Source organism: Rhamphochromis longiceps, linkage group LG20, assembly GCF_057381845.1.
Source record: "Rhamphochromis longiceps isolate RC_006_pf linkage group LG20, R_longiceps_female_GT1.1, whole genome shotgun sequence".
NCBI lineage: Eukaryota > Metazoa > Chordata > Actinopteri > Cichliformes > Cichlidae > Rhamphochromis > Rhamphochromis longiceps.
Window position 1 is genome coordinate 34576583 of NC_140576.1, and position 10578 is coordinate 34587160.

General features: G+C 40.2%; 1 protein-coding gene across 1 annotated transcript; it reads left to right on the top strand.

Annotated features, from left to right (window-relative positions):
* Positions 1 to 960: 960 nt before the first annotated feature.
* Positions 961 to 9686, top strand: LOC146645801 (uncharacterized). The gene is made up of 6 exons (XM_085394987.1): positions 961 to 1000; positions 4976 to 5314; positions 5529 to 5678; positions 7405 to 7503; positions 8056 to 8096; positions 9113 to 9686. Exons 1-6 carry the CDS (start codon positions 961 to 963, stop codon positions 9245 to 9247), a joined length of 804 nt encoding a protein of 267 aa, XP_085251113.1. The 3' UTR covers positions 9248 to 9686.
* The last annotated feature ends 892 nt before the right edge of the window (positions 9687 to 10578 follow it).

Here is a 10578-nt window from a genome sequence, read left to right on the forward strand (position 1 = left end):
ACAACACATACAGATGAGTAAAACAGGAGCAAACAGACTGAAAACTAACACTGACAGAGAGAAGGGAGAACACACAACATGAAGGGAGATCACAACAAGGGAGTGAAGGAAACTAAAGGCTTAAATACACAAGAGGTGATCAGGGAGATGGAACTCACAAGAACACAGGTGAACTAAATCTGACAAACAAGACAGAGGATGCAAAACTGAATGTACGGGCAGGAGACGGGGGACTAACAAAATAAAACAGAAAGGAACACACTGAGACTGAGACATGACACTTGGACTGGGGATAAACAGACATGGAGACATGACAGACTGGGGACACAAAAGGATGAAACACTGAAATGAAGATGGGAACAGGGAAAAACCACAGCCAGACAGACCTAAACACAACTGGGGAGACCAGAGGTAAAACAACACAGGGACACTGGAGACACAACACAGGGACGAAACTAACAGACTGGACACAAAAGGACAAGAAATCAAGAAATATAAATAACAAACTCATAGACAACAGAGTTTAACATATGCAGGAAGTAGAAGCTAAATTAACTTAAAACTTTCAAAGACACATAATTACATAATTTTGTATGTGGCAGGTGAGTGAACACAGCTTTGTATTAAACAGTTTTTATTTTGACAGGAAGCCCCTCAGTGTTGAGCTTTCTGTCAGTGTCACTGCTCCTTTAGTAGGTGAGTTGCAGATGGATTCACACGATGAAACTGCAGCCAGTTAAATAAGATTAGTTAACTCCAAACTCTGTTTTAGAAGACAAAAAAAAAGGTTACATTTCAGAAAATGTAAAACTAAACCATAAATAAATGGACAAAAAAAACCCTGTGAAAGCAGAGGAGTGTGGGTTTGAGGGAGGGACCACAACAAATGCAAAAATTAGAAGTTCCTGGTTTGCAAACAGAGAAGAAAGAGAAGCAGCATTAAGCCGTCAGAACCTCGAGATGAAACTCTGTCACATTTTGTTCTGCTTCATCTTCCTCTGTGAGTAAATTTGTCTTATTTCTGATTTATAACAATGTTTGCAGGTTTTGCACTTCATCAGAAATAGTGCAGAAAGAAGAAGCTGAGGTTGTCTGTGAGTCAATGTCCACCACTGTTCTTACAGAGCAGATGAAGAGCAAAAACGTCCAAAATTTCAGAAGTAATAAGGCAAGGCAAGGCAAGTTTATTTGTATAGCACAATTCAACAACAAGGTGATTCAAAGTGCTTTACAGAGACATTAGAAACAAAAACAAATAAAAAGCATGAGCAAACAAACTAATTAACAAACAAACAAACAAACAAAACAGTGTATAAAATCAAAACAGATAAAATCAGAACAGTAGATGAAATCAGTAGTTAAAATGTAACTTTTGAAATTTAAGCTTAAAAGTAAAACAGTGCTTTACAGGATTTGGTGCTTTAGTCAAATGCAGCTGAGAACAGGTGAGTCTTCAACCTGGATTTAAATAAACTGAGTGTTTCAGCTGATCTGAGGCTTTCTGGGAGTTTGTTCCAGATATAAGGAGCATAAAAGCTGAATGCAGCTTCTCCGTGTCTGGTTCTGACTCTGGGAACTGATAAAAGACCGGATCCAGATGACCTGAGGGATCTGGATGGTTCATACTGGGTCAGGAGGTCACTGATATATTTTGGTCCTAAACCATTCAGAGCTTTATAGACCAGCATCAGAACTTTAAAGTCTATCCTCTGACGGACAGGCAGCCAGTGTAAAGACCTCAGAGCCGGACTGATGTGGTCCACTTTTTTGGTCTTAGTGAGGACTCGAGCAGCAGAGTTCTGAATGAGCTGTAGTTGTCTGACTGATTTTTTAGGTAGACCTGTAAAGATGCTGTTACAGTAATCAAGCCTACTAAAGATGAATGCATGGACTAGTTTTTCCAGGTCCTGTTGAGACATCAGATCTTTTATCCTTGATATATTCTTGAGGTGATAGTAAGCTGATTTTGTAATTGTCTTAATGTGTTTTTCTAAGTTTAGGTCTGCATCCATCACTACACCCAAATTTCTCGCCTGGTTTGTGGTTTTTAGGTGTATAGATTGAAGTTCTCTGGTGACCTGTAATCGTTTTTCTTTGGCGCCAAAGACTATTACCTCAGTTTTGTTTTTGTTTAGCTGGAGAAAATTGTGGCACAACCAGTCATTAATTTCCTCAATGCATTTACCTACAGCCTGTACAGGACCTTGGTCTCCTGGTGACATTGTGATATATATTTGTGTGTCATCTGCATAGCTGTGATAGTTTATTTTGTTGTTCTTTATAATCTGTGCCAGTGGGAGCATGTAAATGTTAAACAGAAGGGGTCCCAAGATGGAACCTTGGGGAACTCCACATGTGATGCTTGTCTGCTCAGATGTGAAGTTACCTATTGATACAAAGTATTTCCTGTTTTCTAAGTATGTTTTGAACCAGTTTAGTACAGTTCCTGAAAGACCTGCCCAGTTCTCCAGTCGTTTGAGTAATATGAGATCCAGTAAAACTAAGACTGACATTTTTCCACTGTCTGTATTCAGACATATGTCATTAAACACTTTGGTCAGAGCGGTTTCAGTGCTGTGGTTCTGTCTAAAACCTGACTGGAAGGCATCATAGCAGTTATTCTGTTTTAAGAAGTAATTGAGCTGTTGAGAAACTGCTTTTTCAATGATCTTACTTAAAAATGGGAGATTTGAGATCGGCCTGTAGTTGTTCATTTGTGTCTTGTCAAGATTGTCCTTTTTCAGTATAGGTTTAATTACAGCAGTTTTTAGAGGTTCTGGAAACACACCTGACATTAAAGAAAAGTTGACGATCTGTAACAGGTCTGACTCTAAAGTCTTTGAGACCTTTTTGAAAAAAATTGTTGGCAGGACATCTAAACAGCAGGAGGAGGAGTTCAGTTGACCTAAGATGTCCTCCAGGTCTTTGCTGTTAATAGGGTCAAACTGTTTCATGGTGTTTAAACAGTTTTTCGGTGGACACAGTACATAGTCTGGATCTGCTGTTGATGTACCAATTGCGTGTCTAATCTTTTGGATTTTTTCTGTGAAGAATTTGGCAAAGTCATTGCAGGCCATGGTCGAATGAAGTTCAGCTGCCACTGACACAGGAGAGTTTGTTAGCCTGTCAACTGTAGAAAATAAGACCCGAGCATTATGACTGTTTTTGGTGATGATGTCAGAGAAGTAGGACCTCCTTGCACTCCTCAGTTGTAAATTATAATTGTGAAGTTTCTCTTTATAGATGTCATAGTGAACCTGGAGGTTTGTTTTTCTCCATCTGCGCTCAGCTTTCCTACAATCTCTTTTTTTCATTTTTCACCAGTGTGGAGTTTCTCCATGGAGACTTTTTCCTTCCAGAGATAACCTTCACCTTAATGGGAGCAATAGTGTCCATTACATTTAACATTTTAGCATTGAAGCTATTGACGAGCTCATTGACTGACCCTCTGGACAGGTCAGGTGTTAATGGGAAGACCTGGTTAAAGATCTCACTACTGTGTTCAGTTATACACCGTTTTGTGATCACTGCTGTTGATATATTTGTGTGGGCTGAGATTTTACTTTCAAAGAAAACACAGTAATGATCAGACAGGCCCACATCAGACACAGTAACCTTTGAAATGCTCAGGCCCTTGGAGATCAGTAGGTCAAGAGTGTGTCCTCTATTATGTGTGGCCTCTGTTACATGCTGAGTCAGCCCAAAGTTGCCCAGAGTGTTACTCAGGTCTTTAGTCCCTTTGTCCTGAGGGTTGTCCACATGGATGTTAAAATCCCCAACAATAATTACACAGTCGAAATCAACACAGATCACAGACAGCAGTTCACTGAGGTCATTAAAAAAGTCTGTGCAGTATTTGGGAGGCCTGTAAACATTAAGAAACACAACTTTGGATGGGGCCTTCAGCTGTAAAGCCACATATTCAAAAGACTGAAAACTTCCAGGAGATAGCTGCTTACATTGAAATGATTCATTAAATAAGACAGCAACCCCTCCTCCTCTCCTGCTCACCCTGGCCTCACTGATAAAACTGTAGCTAGGAGGGGTCGTCTCGATGAGAACAGCTCCACTGTTACTTTGGTCCAACCAAGTTTCAGTTAAAAACATAAAATCAAGGCTGTGCTCAGTGATTAAATCATTAATTAAAAATGTTTTCCCAGCTAAAGATCTAACGTTTAATAAAGCCAACTTAAGTGTTTTAGAGGTATTACTTGTCCCCTCGTGTTTGGGAGCAGTCTGTGGCACACAAGGTATGTTTACTATATTTAAAGATCTTTTAGAGTGCAGCTCTCTGTGTTTTGACCAGGCCACATGTCTCCTTCTGTCACCTAAAAGTACAGAGATTTTAAAACCTTCTAGTAAACAGGGTCCCAGCTTCTCCTGGGAAAAGTCACCACTGCCATAATCCTCGCAGCCCGGACCCTTCACACATCACAAATAAGTCATTATTAGAGGTGTTTGTGATCTAAAAGCCCAGTGCGCGCTCCCGACGCAGGGGAAACAAATGCTGTCGGGGATATCGACCTTGACACGTCACCTGGTTAGCAGCTGCTTTTAGACCGACAGCAGCTCGTTTGTGTTCAGAGTGCTGCTTCCTTCTTTTCCAAACTACCAAACCACATTTAGAGCTTGTAAGGAAACAACCTTATCATTGAGTTCAGGAGGAACAGCACAGCTCAAAGCAGATCAAGATCTTATCACAGACAAATAAGAGGTCAGTTTTCAAACTTTTAACTGAGCGGTTCTTCAGTAGATGTCTTGTGTTGGCAGGAAGGACCAGGATGATTTTGTTTAAATGAAGACTACAAAGAGAGTGAATTTAAATGAACTACCTTTAATTGTTGTGTTCAATTAGATAATAATAATAATAATAATAATAATAATAACAATAATTTGTTTCAGTTTAATTTAGTAAAATATTTAAAATCAAATGCTGTGCTTATAGGAAGTAACTGATTGTTCATATTTTCTACAGACCTGCAGGATGGAAACACTGGACTTGCCAATGCTGAAACTCTCGTCTATGAAGGAGTGGAAGGAGGAAACATCACAGTCGAATGTAAATTTTATTTACTAGGAAGTAAAATGTTGTTCTGCAAAGACAAATGTGAAAAAAGAAACATTCTCATTGAAACAACTGATTACACAGCTCAGAGCGGCAGATACAGCATTACATTTGTAAAAAAGAATTTACTGTCAAAGGATATTGTGTACGTGAGCATCACACAGCTGAACAAGTCTGATTCAGGATGGTACAGATGCACACTGGACAGAGCTTTAGAACCATGTGATTTTCAGCTTGTCATCACAGGAGGTGAGTAAAGAAAATGTATTCATGTCCCTGAAGATGTGAACTTCTCACTGACCACAGTTACTTTTCTTTCAATAACCTACATGTGTCATATTTACACTTCAGGTTAGTTCAATGAGTTGTGCTGTAAGAACATATTAACCTCTATTACTGACATGCAGACAGAAAACCTGCTCCAAGCAGGATTGTTATTATTCTGATTTTTCCTTGTTCACAGCTTCAAAAACTCCAACACGTCATCAGCCTTTATCAACATCAACATTTCTCCTGTCGGCCTCCACAACAACAACAAACTTCACTTCAGCAAGTTTCGTACCTTCGGCCTCCTCTGAAGTCTCCAGACAGCCTCAAACAGCTGCAGGTTCAGGTACATCGTATATGCGTGATTGTGGATAAGAGTGTGGATCTGTCATTGTTTATCACAAAAATAAAAACCCTCATCCATGTCTATTAACAACACATCAGTGTGGAAGAAGCAGTCTGATTAATTCCTGAAGTATAAGTAGAAACAGCCACAGTGTAGAAATACACACAAAAAAGTATTGACATTAAAATTTCATCAAAGTATCAAAAGTAAAATTACCAGAGCTGTTTTATGATGAGGTTATGTTTGTGAATTTCTATCTGTTAATTGCTCCCAATGGCAACTTTTTCATAATTTAAACTGAATTATGTATTTGATGTAGGAGACAGAGTGTGTAAAAGCGAATATCTGAATTTACCAATCGATCTACATCCCTGTTCTCCCCCAACACCTATGGTCGTGAGCTGTGGGTAGTGACTGAAATAATGGCGGAAATGAGCTCCCTCCAAGGGTGGCTGGTGTTTCCCTTAGAGATGGGATGAAGAGTTTGGCCATTCAGGAGGGGCGCAGAGTAGAGCTGCTGCTCCTCCACATCGTAAGGAGCCAGGTGAGGTGGTTTTGGCATCTGACAAGGACGCCTCCTGGAAACCTCCCGGGTGAGGTGTTCCGGGCATGTCCCACCGGGAGAAGAGACCCAGGACACGCTGGGGAGATAATATCTCTCCTCTGGCCTGGGAATGCCTTTGTGTTCCCCTGGAAAAGCTGGCTGGGGAGAGGGAGGTCTGGGCTTCTCTGCTTAGGTTGCTGCCCCCGCGACCCGCCCTTTAAAGGTGGAAGAAGATTAAGATATTACATTTTGTAAAATTAATATAAAATTATGAAGGAAGTGAAGTTATGAGATAAATCTAGGAATGTAAAGAGCACAACGTCTAAATGAAGCACTTAAAAACTTACCACCACTGCAGATAAAAGCTGGTTGAGAACTTGGCTGACTTCTTCAGTGTCACTACATGAGCTCTTGATGGCAGACAAAGATGTGATCAGTCAATATTGTTAATCAGTTTTTCTGATTTTCATCATGGAGATGAGGCTCATTAAATCCAAATCTTCTGGACTCACTCTGTCATAATGTTCAGAAACTGTGTGCATGCTTAGTAGGAGTGTAGCTTATGGGAAAAACACATTTAAAGGCTTATTTTCAAAGGTTTGGGGTAAAGTTGCAGAACATTTGAATCTGATGAACTGGATGAGACCACAAATTCTATTCACTGAGTTTTTAATGTCCCAGTGACCATGGAAATGAAAGTGATGGTTCTCTCCCAGTTTGTTTAGATGGATGGGAATTTAAAATAATTACCAAGATTTGACTCAAGCTGCTGAGCTAAAAGTCTGGAGCTGAAGCTCAGTCTCATGGCAAAACATGAAAAACTGACAAAAAGTTGTTTGTGTGCACAGAAAACTAACCCTAACCCTAACCCTAGAAATTATTTGCTGTGGTGCACGTCTGTTTCCTAAGATCCTGTTAACCTACACAGATCATACTTTATGTTCACCCACTCTTCACATTTCCAAGACCAAATTCCAGCAGCACAGAATGATTCAAGACACTGAGCAGCAGTTTATTTACTTGACAAATGATCCATATCCAGAACAACAACTATTCCCTCACAAAAAGAAACAAGTTATAATTCTCCAACAAGAGCGAAGCTCAACAACATTTCACGTCTTTTTCTGAGAAACTCGTGAAAAGCAGCATTTGAAGTTTTGTGTCTGTGTGTCTGTCATCCAGGTTTGTCCTTGGAGCTGGTGATACGTTTATCTGTGGTGGTGGTTCTGCTGCCTGTTGTTCTGCTGCTCATCTACAGAATCACGGCCGAGGCCTCTAACGGTGAGTTACCTTCAAACATTATTTAAAACCTTTAAGATTCATTAATTGACAACAGAGTTATTATACTTTTGCATTTTGATGTTTGTTTTCAATTCAGTTTATTTTCAGTTAATTTCCAGAGTGGATTTTCATATTTCAGTTTTATTAGTCTCAATTATTATCCTGAGGAGGGCATATGTCAGAGGCAAGATTTAAGATAAGTAGTACAGGTATTACAATAAAAACTGTATTAGCGACACACCTGCGTTAGACCTGTCCAGGGTGTACCATGACTCTTGCCCTGTGACAGCTGAGAAAGGCTTCAGCATCCCCACAACCTTAATAAGGAGAAGTGGATTTAATTTAAATAAATTGCATTTTTGTTTTTAATGTATTTTAACTGTAATAACCTTTATTCAAAATATTTCTTGTGGTACTGATTGGTTGCTGACAAACTCAGTGTTTCACAGGACAGGCACACACACTGGACACACAACATTTTGTTAAAATTGTATTACGTTTTCAGAATAAGTAAGTCAAGCTAATGAAACTTATTACCTGTCTTTTCTACAGGTTTGAACAGCAGGAGACACTCAGCATTTGACCACACTGAGGTGACTTATCTCAGTTTGTTTTTTCTCTATGTCATCTTTTAAAAATCTGTACGAGACTGGAAAGAAATGGCATGGTCCTGGGTCATTTTGGCCCAGCGGTTTAAGTTTCCTGTGCTTTTTGTCATTTTTTGCATTACGTTAAGGTTGGGTTTCCTACGTCACTCTGTTCAGTAGTCTCCCTGTGTTGTTGCCTTCTGTGTCTCCCCCTGGGTGTCTGCATTTATATGGTTGTGTGAGTTCTTGTGACATCTTGTTTTCCCCAGCCTATCATGGCTGCCTCTCTCCCTCATGCTCCTCATGTTCTCTCTCCCTCTAGTTTAGTTTATATTTTTATATTTTATAGTTTTGTATCGTTTTCCCTCGAGTCAGCAATGAAGCTGCATTTTGAGTTCGCCCCCATGTGTTGCGAATCCTGCATTTTGGGTCCAATCTCCTGCCTGCCACAGAGCAATTCATGACAGAAAAGAAAAACAAAAAGTGATTTCATGGTTTACAAAAAGTTCATGATTTTCAATTTAAATTGGTAAATGCTGACCTAATAGGAAAATGTTAAAACAATATTTCATTCCAGTTTCAATCATATCGAGGCGATCGTGGCTCAAGAGTTGGCAGTTCGTCTTGTAACCGGAAGGTTGCCGGTCCGAGCCCCGGCTTGGACCGTCTCGGTCGTTGTGTCCTTGGGCAAGACACTTGACCTACCGCCTCCTGGTCTGCCCCAGGGCAGCTGTGGCTACAACTGTAGCTTACCTTCACCAGTGTGTGAATGAATAGTGGAATTGTAAAGCGGTTTGAGGGCCCGAAAAGCGCTATATAAATGAAATCCATTATTATATGATTAATTTAAATCTACTTTTCACTTCTCTGTGTACTATAAATAGAACACGCAGCTTCTGTTTCCATCCTGAAACTAAAAACCTGCTGCGCATCATCATCTTCTGCTTTAATATGTCTTTGCTGTCATTGTGTTTTTGTCTTTTCTCCTCAATTCAGTCAATTTGTTATTTTTATTTTCCCAGATTGGTCTCAGTGAAATCGATCGTCCAGTCTCCTCATGTGAAGACTCGACCTCGAGCAGAGATCACGACCAAACCTACTCTACACTCAGACACAATAACCAGTTTTCAGACATGAACTCCTGTGAAGCTGAATGACTGCATGAGCGTACCTGTCATTTTTCTCCCATTGCTTCCATCTTTTAACCCAGTATCGTGTCAAAACATGTAATAGACACGCTGGTCCACCGTGTACATTTGACACTTTGCCCCTTACAAAACATGAAATGGAAACACATGCAGAAGTTGCAGTAACAGCAGAGGGAGATTTATTTCAAGCCAACATGAAAATAATCATCGGAAAGCCTTTAAATAAATGTTATTAACACATTTACATGCATATACATATTAGCCACCTAGCTTAACTGTTTCTGATGATTAAGGATGAATGTACTTGGTCCTCACTACCGACTTCATGGCTTTACATATATTACTCCCCCTGCTGGTAATGCAACTTCTGCATTCATGTCCATTTCATTTGTTGAAGAGGTAAAGCGTGCGATGGACACTGTCGACCGACGTGTCTGTTACACGTTTTGCCGTGATATCAGTTTGATCCTTTAGCCACAGTGTCAATGAATGACGTACATGGATCTACAGTCTGCCCAAGTCACCTATTAGAAGGTCTACTTTTTAATTAAAATAAAAGTCATTTCAAAGTTTCTAAACTATCTGGAATCACTCGTCTCATTCTTTGTTTAAAAGATGTTGTCAGGACACATTTGTGTGTTAGGAAGAGTGTGGATTCCAAACACAGGACTCAGCAGAAAGACTTGAACTCAAAACACAGCATTATTAGCTAACAAATGGCAAACTTAACAACACATACAGATGAGTAAAACAGGAGCAAACAGACTGAAAACTAACACTGACAGGGAGAAGGGAGAACACACAACATGAGGGGAGATCACAACAAGGGAGTGAAGGAAACTAAAGGCTTAAATACACAAGAGGTGATCAGGGAGATGGAACTCACAAGAACACAAGTGAACTAAATCTGACAAACAAGACAGAGGATGCAAAACTGAATGTACGGGCAGGAGACGTGGGACTAACAAAATAAAAAAGGAAGGAACACTGAGACTGAGACATGAAACTTGGACTGGGGATAAACAGACATGGAGACATGACAGACTGGGGACACAAAAGGATGAAACATGGAAATGAAGATGGGAACAGGGAAAAACCACAGCCAGACAGACCTGAATACAACTGGGGAGACCAGAGGTAAAACAACACAGGGACACTGGAGACACAAATGGTAAGTGGCCTGTATTTATATAGCGCTTTTACTAGTCCCTAAGGACCCCAAAGCGCTTTACATATCCAGTCATCCACCCATTCACACACACATTCACACACTGGTGATGGCAGCTACATTGTAGCCACAGCCACCCTGGGGCGCACTGACAGAGGCGAGGCTGCCGGAC